Below are 13,162 nucleotides of genomic sequence, written 5' to 3'. Positions count from 1 at the left end.
ATATCTCGGATCAGGCGGCAGTGGAATGATAAGCACATTTTGTGCGGGATTGTGCCATGAGGTTTCAACGTGGGATGTCGCATGGATGCCTGGGCTAGGTCATGGTACCAAAATAAATTCATTCCTATCTGTGAGTAGATGAGGGGTAAAACAAATCCTGGCTTGATGGGATTCTTTTGCAGCCAACGAGGTCAACGATGATTTGGGTTTGACAGAAGGCGTAATGGATTGCGACGATGATGTGCTCGCGGCCTGTGTCATCCAACAATGCATGATCAAGACTATGAAAAAGAGTCAATAGCTTCTAACTGACAGACATACATAAATGTGGTAATTGACCACCGGAAATAATAATTATTAGTTTTGAACAAGTTCCAAATTATCAACATGGCTCCTGTCCCCATCGATCCTCGCATTGTAGACGTTGCACCACCGAGAAAAGATACCCTCGGTCTACCGGCACCTGCTAGAGAGCGATTGGAGAAGTCCGGGGTTGATCTCAGCAACGGATACCCATATCGACCTTCGCGTCCTCTTTATTTGGATGATGTTTACAACGTGCGAAACTATGACCGCGAGCATGTAGACCCTGGAAGCCGCGCCGATCCCGAAAAGAAGGCTCTTCTGTCTGCAGCCAAAGAAGTGATTCATCTCACGAGAAATATCGGCACGGAACTTGTCGGCCTACAGCTAAAGGACCTTACGGACCAACAGAAGGATGAGCTGGGACTGCTCATTGCCGAGCGCAGTGTTGTTTTCCTTCGAGATCAAGACATCTCACCACAGCAACAGAAAGAACTGGGTGAACATTTCGGGGAAATTGAAATCCACGTATGTTCCATAGCCGAGAATGAAAGTCTGCAGAAGCTCACCTGTTCATAAAGCCACAAGTACCTCAGGTCCCGGGCATCCCCGGCGTATCCGTGATTTGGCCCGCACTGCAGGCCACCGAGAGACCAGCTAGCTTCCGTCGACCAGGCGGTTCATCCCAATGGCACACCGACTTGGTACACGAAAGACAGCCAGCTGGGGTAACTCACCTTCACAATGACACTGTTCCAACCGTAGGGGGAGATACACTCTGGGCAAGCGGATACGCTGCATACGAGAAGCTCTCGCCCGAGTTTCGCAAGTTCATTGATGGCAAGACTGCCATCTATCGATCTGCTCATCCGTACCTTGAGCGCAGCAGCCCCGAAGCAGGGCCCAAGTACGTAGAGCGTGAGCATCCCTTGGTCCGTGTTCATCCAGCGACGGGATGGAAGGCGCTTTGGGTCAACAGGGCGATGACCGACCGAATTGTCGGACTAGACAAGGCCGAGAGTGATGTTATTTTGAGATATCTGAATGATGTCTTCGAGAAGAACCAGGATATCCAGGTTCGGTTCAAGTGGACTCCACGAACAAGCGCTCTCTGGGATAATCGGTTTGTTTCCCTGTTTTGGTCTAATTTCTCTTCATTGACGATCCAACAGAATCACCATCCACAGCGCGAGTTGGGACTATGAGGGTTCGGAGCCTCGTCATGGCACTCGGGTTACCTCCTTAGCAGAAAAGCCATTTTTCGATAGCAATGCCCCCACTCGGAGAGAGGCGTTGGGTCTATTGGGACCCGAGGAGATCGCGGAGCTGGCGAGCCTGAAGAAATTAGAGCTCCGGTGAGAATCTCGTTGTAATCCTTCCCAATTGTGGCGCATCGAAATCTCTCGCGTTCTAGGAGTATTGTGAAGACAAGACTTGGAATGTGATCAAGAAATATGGTTTTCCAATTCCCAAATCCCAACAAAGTCGTGTGTATTAGACGAAGTAGACCATGAGCTTCGGTATGATCCATCCAGGCTAGAACATTGTACCAAGAGTTTTAATATGGGTCGCAGACCCCAAGTATCGCGCTGAAGTCAAGCAGATGTGATCACCTGCAGTTGATTGGGACCAAAAACGTTCACATGATGCAGGGGACAAAGAGACACTCGACATGAGTACCCAGCCGTCGAGGTACTTAAGCCAGAGAAACCCCCTGGGCCCTGGCTTTCTTCATCGCCCATGTAAGGAGTTATGCAGGGTGATGCACGCTAGAGCAGAACTCCCAGTGTCCATGCCCCCTAGCATTTCCGATCATCAGCTTACTTGAGGTGGGTAGGATATGGCTTTGACTAGTATTGCTAGGTGGAGTGTATTGAAGTTGCTACTCCACCCGTGTTGTGATGTTCCTACAGAATGGAGAACGATGGGCAGATCATTACCGCCTTGGGAACATGGCCCCGTGCTACCGCCTGCATTTTGTTTTTTATCTCGAACCCTACTCGTCTCCTTAACTTGTCCATTCAATTGCAAATATGAGTGCCACTATGACAATGACTACACCGGAGATCACCGCCGAAAATGTGGCTACCCTGTTCCCCGAAGTTGACACCTCGCTGGCTCGGGATGTCCTACCCACCGCGAATGGCAACAACGCACGCGAAGGCACTGAGTTAGAGGGATATGATGAGGAGCAGATCCGCTTGATGGATGAGGTGTGCATTGTATTGGATAACAATGACCGACCTATCGGCAGCGCCAGCAAGAAGATCTGTCAGTCATCACAAACCCCGCCTTCGGACACCCAAGGAGGGGTAACCACATACAATTGAGGTTGAAGAACCAATACTGACTTTGCTCTTTCCTCCATAGGCCACTTGATGACCAACATCGACAAGGGACTCCTTCACCGCGCCTTCTCCGTTTTCCTATTTGACTCCAAAAACCGCCTCCTGCTCCAACAGCGCGCCACCGAGAAGATCACCTTCCCGGATATGTGGACTAACACCTGCTGTTCCCACCCTCTTGGAATTCCCGGCGAGACTGGTGCGGAGCTTGATGCCGCAGTGATGGGAGTGAAGCGCGCTGCCCAGCGCAAGCTCGGCCACGAGTTGGGTATCAAGGCCGAACAGGTGCCATTGGAAAAATTCGAGTACTTCACCCGAATTCACTACAAAGCCCCCAGCGATGGAAAATGGGGAGAGCATGAAGGTATGTCTGCATTTTATGACGTGGAAGTTTCTGGTCTAACAAGAATTCTAGTCGACTATATTCTCTTTATCCAGGCGGACGTTGACCTAGAGCCAAGTCCGAATGAAGTGCGGGACACTCGCTACGTCTCAGCTGATGAATTGAAGGATATGTTCAAGCAGACTGACCTGACTTTCACTCCCTGGTTCAAGTTGATTTGCAACTCGATGTTGTTTGAGTGGTGGAGCCACCTGGGTACCCCGGCCCTGGAGAAGTACAAGGGCGAGAAGGAGATTCGCCGGATGTGAGCTTGGCCGTGACATCTTGTGCTGGCACTCGTCTCTCTATAAGTTTTCATGATGCATTGGCCTGATACCTTTTGTTTTCTTTTCACCTGCACATTGCAGCATTTCGGCACATACCATCTTAATTCAAGTCCTCCATTTCGGAAGAACAGGAAATGTTCAACATAATTTATACTGCCCGTATCATCAGTTCAAACTTGTACCGTAAAATTGTCAGTAACGAATCTGGATATACGCAAATGCACGCTGAATGACAGTCAGAAAAGGCAAAATTTAACCCCGCCAATTAAGCTAGCCCGTCTGATCCGTGGATAGGAATAAGATACAACTCCCCAGAATCACAGTCCCAACCACCGTAAAAACCACCTGAGTCTTCCACCCGCTTTGGACCAATGCAGCCTTGCGACTGTACTTCATGACCGTGCGCGCGTAGTTGGCGAACCCGTTGGCCAGACAGGTTATACTCAAGAGCCAAAAGACGATGCCGAGAGGTAAAGCCATACGCCTTTCCAAGACTGAGGGTTGCGCCCGAAAGTGAAAGGAGATGATGATTGCTAGTGAGACCACTGCCAGATACATGGATAGGCGCAGCCATGATAAAAATGTGCGTTCATTGGCACAGTGGTCACGGGCGTCCGATGAGGTATTTTCGAAGAGGAGTGGGCCGAAGAGAGGCGCTGAACAGAGGATATGGTGTTGATCTTCGACGTGTCTGCATTCAATCAATATGGAGAAATCAAAAATGTCTATCGATAGCAGTCTTGTAACAAGAACCCAGTCCAATGATCAGACAGTGGAAAGTTTATGGAGCTAGCCCATGGGAGATATGACTTACTCTTCCACTAACGCCGGTCGAGAATGTGTTGGGTTAATAATCGGGTTATATGGTCTTCGCAGGCTTAAAGCTGCATTACCATCCACCGATCGTACCATTTCGCAGATGATTTCGAGATGAAGTGGGGAAAAGTAAGAAGAGTCGTGGAGGTCAGACCTGCATCAGGTGACAGGTAACAGCTAGACCGCTTTTAACCAGTGACACCACATCTAGATCTAACATCTTCCCAGATTCACATATAAGGAATCGAAAGAAACACAACATGGAAATAAAGTCCTCGAGATAGGAAAACGTGAGAGAGTGAACAATGCACCTTACCACTGTGGGTCTTCCAATTGCCGCGTGGAGCCCCAAGAGTCCTCCGATTTAGGACCCCGATGAATTTGAGTCACTCTAGGACTGACATGAACGCCTCGTTTTAACCTTTTCTGCTTAGACCTCCCTATTTGAGCTTTAGCAAATCAGTAATTGACACAATGAACCAATCATTCTATCATCCTATCGTCTTATCCGATCCTCACGCTAAGACCTGCACTAAAACGGTCAAAAGTGGTTCTCCCCCCACTTTGCGTTTCCAAGGTTTCATTCCTAATCTTTTCAAGCTTCCCATTCTTTTCTTCCTTTGTTTTTGGCTGGAGTGGTAGAGCTTGCCTATAGATCATGTTGAACGATCTGTAAAGAAGTAAATTCTCGCCTTCAATTCTGTATCATGCCGGCGCGCAATATACTTTCCGCGGAATCCGCGGAGCATCAATTCGGCCGTTCTTTCAGCTCCAGATTGTCCTGTTAGTCATCGTTTTGAGACCTCGGAAGCAATTTCAGGGCTAACAATCTCTCCAGATGGAACTTCGCCCGTGGCAGAAGCTGCAATCTCCCGAGATCTTGCAAACTATTACGAAGATGATTCCTTTGCCACCGATACCTCAGGATCCTCAACCGTGCGCCCATCTAGTAGTCATGCCGGGACAAATCCGCACTCGCTGGCCGGGTCTTATCGCCGGCCGAGTTATTTCACTACCGTCAATCACACCACAACCATTCCGGCCCAAGGCGATTACCAGCCCTTGACCCAAAGCGAACGTGAGCAGGCCATTCAGGAGGAACACGCCTTATTAGGCGACAACAATGTAATTCCGATCGCGCAGAAGCGTCGGCTGTCGCATAAACTGAGCAGTCTTTTCTCCACCTCTCCGGGGCAAATACACACAAGTTCATCTAATCCATATGGCTCCGTTCGGATCACATCGGCACGTGGAGACACGAGTGCAGCGCAGGATCCTACCGAGGCCACCGCCTTGTTGGGATCCTCTGGGGAAAATGAGATGGGACCGGAGGAGATTGATCGGAAGTGGGAGGAAGCAGTGATGGCAGGTCTAATAAACACCACGTGGAAACGGGAAACGGAAGTCATCGCCCGATACTCCCTGCCGCTGATGGTCACCTTCTTACTGCAATATTCATTGACAGTCGCCAGTATCTTCACGATTGGTCATCTGGGCAAGGAAGAGTTGGGTGCTGTCAGTCTGGCGAGTATGACGGTAAGCATCACTGGAAATGCGGTATTTTCTGGGCTCGCAACAAGCTTGGATACCCTCTGTGCCCAGGCGTATGGATCTGGCAAGCGGAAGTTGGTGGGTCTGCAGATGATGCGAATGGTGTATTTCTTGTGGGTTATAACCATCCCAATTGCCGTGCTTTGGTACTTTTCGGAGCATATTCTTGCGAAGATTGTCCCAGAGCCAGAAGTTGCCAAGATGGCTGGTCTGTATTTGAAGATTGCACTTCTCGGTACGCCTGGATACGCTTGTTTTGAGAGCGGAAAGCGATACCTGCAGGCCCAGGGTGTCTTCTCGGCTTCTCTTTATGTGCTGATTGTTTGCGCGCCTTTAAATGCTTTTATGAACTGGTTCTTTGTTTGGGTAAGTGGATTACTATTTCAGCCGCAACAAGCAGGGCTAACAAGTTTACAGAAATTACAATGGGGTTTTATCGGTGCGCCGATTGCAGTCGCTATCACAGAGACTCTCCTCCCTATTGGCCTGTTCATTTACGCTTATTTCGCGGTTGGCAGCGAGTGTTGGTGCGGCTTCACAAAACGAGCCTTTCAAAATTGGGGCCCTATGATCCGTCTCGCTCTACCGGGTTTGATCATGGTGGAAGCCGAGTGTCTTGCCTTTGAGGTCCTCACCTTGGCATCAAGCTACCTCGGCACTACCGAGTTGGCAGCACAGTCCATCTTGTCCACCATTTCGAGTATTACATGGCAGATTCCCTTCCCCCTCTCTATCGCCGGTAGTACGCGGATTGCAAACCTGATCGGTGCCTCGCTGGTCGGTCCTGCGAAGACAACGGCCAAGGTGAGCTTCTGTGGAGCTACTATCGTTGGCCTATTCAATATGGTTCTGCTCTCCAGTTTACGCTCCTATATCCCCAGGCTTTTTAGTTCTGACGACGAGGTCGTCGAACTAGTGGCGCAGGTTCTTCCTCTGTGCGCGGCGTTCCAGCTCTTTGATGCACTGGCTGCCAACTGTAATGGTATCCTTCGTGGGCTGGGCCGCCAGGAGATTGGCGGATATATTCAACTTGTCTGTTACTACGCGATCGCTATGCCCATCAGTATGGGGACAACCTTTTGGCTGGACTGGGGGGTCATGGGTCTCTGGACCGGTGTAGCGTTGGCTCTCTTGCTTGTGTCTGCGATTGAAGCCATTTTTATTACTCGCATCAGCTGGGAGCATTCAGTTGAAGAGGCTCAACTGCGGAATGAGCTAACCTAGGCTTTTCATACATGTGGTCATTGGCTGCTCATTTATACCAGGAGGAACTTGTGCTGTATATTGTGCTCTTTGAGTTGGCGTTGGCGAAAAGTTCCGAACAGAGACATTCATGCGATTGGTGTGTCGGGCGGAACGTGATAGACAAGATCGTCTTTCTGATGAGTACAAATGACTATGATGTTTATGGTAGATTATATCGGATATAAGTAAGAACAGGCTACAGCTGTTTTGAAAGAGATGAATCATGATATCATTTGAAAGTCTTTTATCGAATGGAGATGACAAAAGCCGTTACCAGGTAAGACTAATAATCGAGGATGGCCCATGTGTGCTCATCCAGCGTAGAGAAAATCAAACCTGCGTTGAGAAGCTCATCACCAGCCTTGCCAACATCCATAGCAGGAAGCCCCAGCTTCGCTGCAATTGTCTGCAAATGAAGACCATTGGCATCCTGGGATGATTCCGCCTTCAGCAGATTGTACATATCCCTCGCGAAGGGACTCACTCCAGCAAGGATCCTGTCCTGTCCATTGGAGTCCTGTCCTCCTTGCGCTGCCGCACCATCAGCACTGCCGGCACTGCCACCACCCGGGGGGCCACGAGTGAAGAACAAGTGCGCGGCCGTAGCGTCGAGCATGGAGCAATAGAACTGATTGACGTCGGTTACTGGTTGGATGCTGTGGGCAGCAATGTATCGCTTATTGCCGAAAGACTTGATTGCGCCGAGTACGCGGACATAAACACGATTCTGGATATCGCCCTTCGTCTCATCGATGTCCATGTATGCCGCGTCAACCCACTTCTTGACTTCCACTCTGCCTGAATAATCGTCGACAATATATGTAATGTTTGTGCTCTGCTTGCTGACATTGCGGACTCGGCCTATGAAGAGCACATTGTTGACGTCTGCGAAGTCGATTTGGAAAGGAGCCTCGGGGTATGGGCAGGTTGCGTCGTTGATCTGCTTGATTGTGACAGGGCGGAGTGTCTTGTTATCACCACCAGTCTGAGATACCTCAGTGTCAGCAGTGATCATACACGCCGAATCAGGGTCATTTATTCACCTTGCCTCCTGAAGGACTGTTGGTCTCGCCGCCGGCCATGAAGCCGCCGCCGCCGCCAGCTCCGCCAGCTCCACCTGCACCACCATAGGGGTTGTAATTTTTGCTGTATCCACTGTCTATCAAATCGGTTAGCTTACTATCAATGAAAGCGAGGAGAATGACCAACCCATAATGTTGAGTGTGTTAAGCGTGTTGCATTGAAATTATTTTACCCCGAGGCGCGTCAATTGGGACGCGTCCGTCGCGGGGACTAGTTTGCACTGTTTGTTGGAACCCCTCACCGCCTTATCTGATACCGCCTGGCATTTCAATTTTTTTTTTGCCAATCGTTCCAGGTTTTATCAGCACAGTATTTTCTCTGTGTTTATCTATTGTCTTTCCATTTTCTTGTCACCTACTATCTGTATCGTTCATCTATTTCGTTTTCGCCGGATCGGCATCACTTGAGGGTCTGACCTCCAAACCCGCAACCATGCCTGGACGCGAAGCTTCTCCGGCCATGTCGGAGAACGAATTCGATATTACAAGTGCACTATTTCAAAATGACAACGATTCCGACTCCGATGCGGGCATTCCGAAGCCCAAGAAGAAGAAGCCAGCGCCGACAGGGGATCTCGATTTCCTCGGTGCCGAGGACGATGGTGATGAGGCTTTCATTGCCTCAAAGCAAGCCTCTGCGAACCGCAAAGGATCCAATCTTAAAGGTCGGACCGTCAAGAAAGGTGGTGGCTTTCAAGCAATGGGCCTGAATAGCAAGCTGCTCAAGGCCATCACCCGCAAAGGATTTTCTGTCCCAACTCCGATTCAGCGCAAGACTATCCCCGTGATCATGGAGGACCAGGATGTGGTTGGTATGGCTCGTACTGGTTCCGGAAAGACGGCTGCCTTTGTCATTCCCATGATTGAGAAACTGAAGGCCCACAGCACGAAGTTTGGAGCCCGCGGACTGATTCTGTCGCCATCTCGTGAGTTGGCCCTGCAGACATTGAAGGTGGTGAAGGAGATGGGACGTGGAACAGACTTAAGATCCGTATTGCTGGTTGGTGGTGATAGTATGGAGGAACAGTTCGGACTGATGGCTGGCAACCCCGATATCGTCATCGCAACACCCGGTCGATTCTTGCATCTTCAGGTGGAGATGAATTTGGACCTCTCGAGTATCCGCTATGTGGTCTTTGACGAGGCTGATCGACTTTTCGAGATGGGTTTCGCTGCCCAATTAACCGAGATTTTGCACGGCCTGCCCTCAACCCGACAGACTCTTCTTTTCTCCGCCACACTGCCCAAGTCCCTTGTGGAATTCGCACGTGCTGGTCTCCAAGAGCCAACCCTGGTTCGTTTGGATACTGAAGGTAAAATCTCTCCAGATCTACAGAATGCCTTTTTCTCTGTCAAGTCATCGGATAAAGAAGGAGCATTATTGCATATTCTGCACGATATCATTAAGATGCCTACTGGCGATACCGAGGTCACCAAGCGATTCAAAGAGGAAGGCCCGCCGTCGAAGTTTTCGAACAAGCGAAAGAGAGATGATGGAAAACGACCGCACAAGGAATCGCCGACCGAACACTCCACCATCATTTTCGCTGCTACGAAGCATCACGTCGACTACCTCTACTCACTTCTTTGTGAAGCCGGTTTTGCTACCTCATACGCCTATGGTTCATTGGATCAGCTTGCCCGCAAGATCCAGGTTCTAAATTTCCGCAAGGGCATTTCCAACATCTTAGTTGTCACCGATGTTGCTGCCCGTGGTATCGATATCCCGGTTCTCGCCAATGTCATTAACTACGATTTCCCCTCGCAGCCTAAGATTTTTGTCCACCGCGTTGGTCGTACCGCGCGTGCCGGTCAAAAGGGATGGAGTTTCAGTCTTGTCCGGGATTCCGATGCGCCCTACATGTTGGATCTTCAACTTTTCCTTGGACGACCGCTCGTGCTAGGCCGTAACTCCGGGTCAGTCAATTACGCCGATGATGTTGTTGTTGGATCGCTCCCCAGAGACGCACTTTCTCGCAATTGCGAGTGGGTCAACAAGGTTTTGTCGGAGATGCACGATATTCAATTGCAGCGCCAGGTGGCAACGCGTGGTGAGAAACTCTACATGCGTACCCGAAATGCTGCATCACTCGAGAGCGCGAAGCGAGCCAAGCAGGTCACAGCAACGGAAGAGTGGTCTACCATTCATCCGCTCTTCAATGACCAGACCAGTGACCTGGAAGCCGAGCGGGAGAAGCTCTTGGCCAAAATTGGTGGTTTCCGGCCTAATGAGACTATCTTCGAGGTTCAGAACCGACGTGGTGGCAAGACCGAGGAGAACCCAGCAATGGAAACGATCAAGCGTCTCCGCACAACGGTGGACAAGAAGAAGGCGCGCGCCCAGGCCAAGGAGCAATCAGACTTGAATGAACTTGGCCTTGGGGCAGACCAGGAGATGGAATCCGCCGACGAGGATGTTCCCGAGGTCGCTGGCGACAACATGTCCGAGGCAGACGAGTCTGATTTGGAGGTCACTTTCTCCGCCTACTCTCAACCCAAGAACAAAAACTCCGACAAATCCCATGAAAAGCTGGCGACTTCGTTCCAGAATCCTGACTACTTCATGGGTTACACGCCCAACCACACCGACATGGCAGAGGATCGGGCCTACGGTGTTCACTCCGGTACGAATCAGAACTTTACCCAGGCCTCCCGCAGTGCGACCATGGACCTCAACGGCGACGAAGGTGCGCGCGGCTTGGGCGAGAACCGGTCGACCATGCGCTGGGACAAGCGACACAAAAAGTACGTGGCTCGGCAGAACGACGAGGATGGATCCAAGGGCACGAAGCTGGTGCGCGGAGAAAGTGGAGCCAAGATCGCGGCCAGTTTCCGCAGTGGTCGATTCCAGAACTGGAAGAAGGGCAAGCGGATGGGCAACATGCCTCGAGTGGGCGAAGCCGAGACTCCTGGACTTGGAAATGTCTTCAATGGACCTGCTGGCCGCGGGGGTGGTGGCGGAGGTGCTCGTGGTGGTGGTCGATTCCGACACACGCAGCAACGGGCGCCCAAGCGCGCTGATCCTCTCCGTGGCGACTACGATAAGATGAAGAAGAAGAACGAGGCAGCCCGCGAGAGACAAGGAGCGGGAGCGGGTGGCAAGAGTGAGATTCGCTCGACCGATGATATCCGCAAGGCACGCAATCTGCAACAGAAGCGTCGTGACAAGAATGGACGGCCGTCGAAGAAGAAGCGGTGATCGTCTTGTATAACTTTCATGTCTTTGAATAGAGATACCACGATAGTACAAAATTCATGTTTTTTTCTTGATTTCTTAATCATGATTTCTACGATTATTAGTAGGTAGATAGTCTGTAGGTATTTGAGTCTGGATCCAAATAGATCCTCTCGTGCTTTTGACTAAGATTTCTCCCGGACCAATCAAAGTCCCTAGTCGGATCAACATGGAATCACCGTTAACAGACACATGCGACCTCCTCGGGTTAAAGTCTGGCAATAGCAATAGCCCCGAATAATCTCCGCTATTAAGGAATAGTTCACCGGCGAATTTCTTCTTAAAAAGTGTGATCCACAAGTGACAGGAATTTCTCCCGTGTCATACCACTCAGGGGTGACCTGAGGGGGGCCTGAGGGGTGTCTGAGGGGGGAAAGGGAAAAGACAAAAAAGTGACTAAGCCCAATAGTTCGCACTATTGATTCCCACATCCCACATCGTGCATGAACTGGGTGACAGACCCCTTGCTGCTCCGCGTGCCGCATGTTCCACATAGCTATCCCCCCTCCCCCCTTTCAGGAGAGCCGCTACCGTATTCCCTCGGTAGTTCCCGGTTATCTATTATGATTGGTTCCCCTCTTCAGCTGTCAATGACGTTGGGGATTTTCCCTGCAGTTCCAACGCCAGGGATGAGCAATGCGCACGCGCTGTGATTCAGTTTGTGATTCAAGGATAGAATTCAAGGATAATGTCGCCACACCTGCTGGCTACCGGAAAATAAAACCTGGGATGAACCGGTGTACAAGGACCCTGATTCCTTCTTGGGTCACATAGGAGATGGAATGGTGTATTAGGGGGGGGGGGGGGGGGGTGTTACCACTACGTACCACGACAGGGAAATAGATTATTGAACCAAGCTTTCGTCATCGGTATCTCACGAACCGTCGATCTAACAGGACCAAAGTTTTCCCTCCCCTGCAGCTGTCCGACTCATGGGTTGAGTGAGACGATCTGCAGTGTTGGGCTCGACTGTAACAGTAACCCCTTGTACAACGGAGCATAAATGGACTCGACGGGGAATACGGCAGGTGTTCGGTATAGGTATTGGTATTTTTTACTATACACGAGGAACCACCTGATCACTGAATTTTCGTCTGGTCACGGAACAAGATACCGTGATTCTTGTTACGACTTTTCTGGATCTTTACCTGTCTTTAGGGAATCTTGTCTACGGAGTATTTACCGAGTGATCAGGATCTCGATTTTAGAATCTATATAGATTCTAGAATCTCGAAATTTAGTCTCACCGGCTCATCGATGTGAATTCTCATGCCAAGTACTTTGTGCATGTCAAACGGAATGTGCATTTCATTGCCGAGTCCGACTATTGGCAATGGCTGCGGGCGCCGACGTCGATCCGTCAATCCCTCACCTTGCGTCCTGTGTCTGATTGGTATAACCCCAAATAATGCCCCTCTTGAGGAGAAAAAAAAACAATAAAATGATTTAAAAATTGCTCATTATTCCTCCGTATCATAATTGTTAATCATCCTAGACTTACCCTTTCCATTCTAGCGGGGAATCTGATCCCTTTTACAGTGGGAAGAGGTGTCACTGTCACTTCCCCCATCTAATGCAAGCCACTTTAGCCAAAGAACCCCTATACACCATCTGGAGAACTTTCATGGGTTGTCTGGTATCTATGTATATTATACCATTCGGTGTCAATTTTAGATTTGGCTTTCTTTTGCCGGGCATAAGGAGAGAGGAGAAAGGGGGGGGCAACCCAATCTATAGAATCAACCCCTCCAAGAAATACTCCGCCCTTGTCTACTCCACCAGTGACCGTACCGTTGGGCACACCTGAAAAGATCTACCATGAAAAGGAGATCAAGTCTATCAGCTACTAGTGTCTTTCTGCACAGACCACTGCTTTCCTACCGTGTACCTAGGACCCGCTGACTTGTTGGTATAAG

General features: G+C 50.1%; 6 protein-coding genes across 6 annotated transcripts; 4 read left to right on the top strand and 2 right to left on the bottom strand.

Moving 5' to 3' along the window:
* Nucleotides 1-387: 387 nt before the first annotated feature.
* N7520_008577 (TauD/TfdA dioxygenase family protein) lies at nt 388-1,662 on the top strand (the record flags this gene model as incomplete). Its single annotated transcript, XM_057142511.1, has 3 exons — nt 388-831; nt 885-1,426; nt 1,476-1,662. 3 exons carry the CDS (start codon nt 388-390, stop codon nt 1,660-1,662), a joined length of 1,173 nt encoding a protein of 390 aa, XP_056991799.1.
* A 674-nt stretch (nt 1,663-2,336) lies between these two features.
* idi1 (isopentenyl-diphosphate delta-isomerase IDI1) lies at nt 2,337-3,299 on the top strand (the record flags this gene model as incomplete). The annotated part of the gene is made up of 3 exons (XM_057142510.1): nt 2,337-2,574; nt 2,674-3,012; nt 3,064-3,299. 3 exons carry the CDS (start codon nt 2,337-2,339, stop codon nt 3,297-3,299), a joined length of 813 nt encoding a protein of 270 aa, XP_056991798.1.
* Nucleotides 3,300-3,582: 283 nt separating this feature from the next.
* N7520_008575 (uncharacterized protein) lies at nt 3,583-3,891 on the bottom strand (the record flags this gene model as incomplete). The annotated part of the gene is made up of 1 exon (XM_057142509.1): nt 3,583-3,891. The coding sequence occupies one exon, from the start codon at nt 3,889-3,891 to the stop codon at nt 3,583-3,585; it is 309 nt and encodes a 102-aa protein (XP_056991797.1).
* A 949-nt stretch (nt 3,892-4,840) lies between these two features.
* On the top strand, nt 4,841-6,908 carry N7520_008574 (MATE family efflux transporter; the record flags this gene model as incomplete). Its single annotated transcript, XM_057142508.1, has 3 exons — nt 4,841-4,916; nt 4,972-6,050; nt 6,102-6,908. 3 exons carry the CDS (start codon nt 4,841-4,843, stop codon nt 6,906-6,908), a joined length of 1,962 nt encoding a protein of 653 aa, XP_056991796.1.
* A 304-nt stretch (nt 6,909-7,212) lies between these two features.
* On the bottom strand, nt 7,213-8,142 carry N7520_008573 (uncharacterized protein; the record flags this gene model as incomplete). The annotated part of the gene is made up of 3 exons (XM_057142507.1): nt 7,213-7,914; nt 7,973-8,088; nt 8,139-8,142. 3 exons carry the CDS (start codon nt 8,140-8,142, stop codon nt 7,213-7,215), a joined length of 822 nt encoding a protein of 273 aa, XP_056991795.1.
* A 302-nt stretch (nt 8,143-8,444) lies between these two features.
* Nucleotides 8,445-11,210, top strand: N7520_008572 (ATP-dependent RNA helicase DBP10; the record flags this gene model as incomplete). Its single annotated transcript, XM_057142506.1, has 1 exon — nt 8,445-11,210. The coding sequence occupies one exon, from the start codon at nt 8,445-8,447 to the stop codon at nt 11,208-11,210; it is 2,766 nt and encodes a 921-aa protein (XP_056991794.1).
* Between the last annotated feature and the right edge of the window lie 1,952 nt (nt 11,211-13,162).

The sequence above is a fragment of the Penicillium odoratum genome (assembly GCF_028828045.1).
Source record: "Penicillium odoratum strain IBT 22623 chromosome Unknown utg000006l_segment0_segment0, whole genome shotgun sequence".
NCBI classification, from domain to species: Eukaryota; Fungi; Ascomycota; class Eurotiomycetes; order Eurotiales; family Aspergillaceae; genus Penicillium; species Penicillium odoratum.
This window is presented reverse-complemented; position numbering and strand designations above follow the sequence as displayed.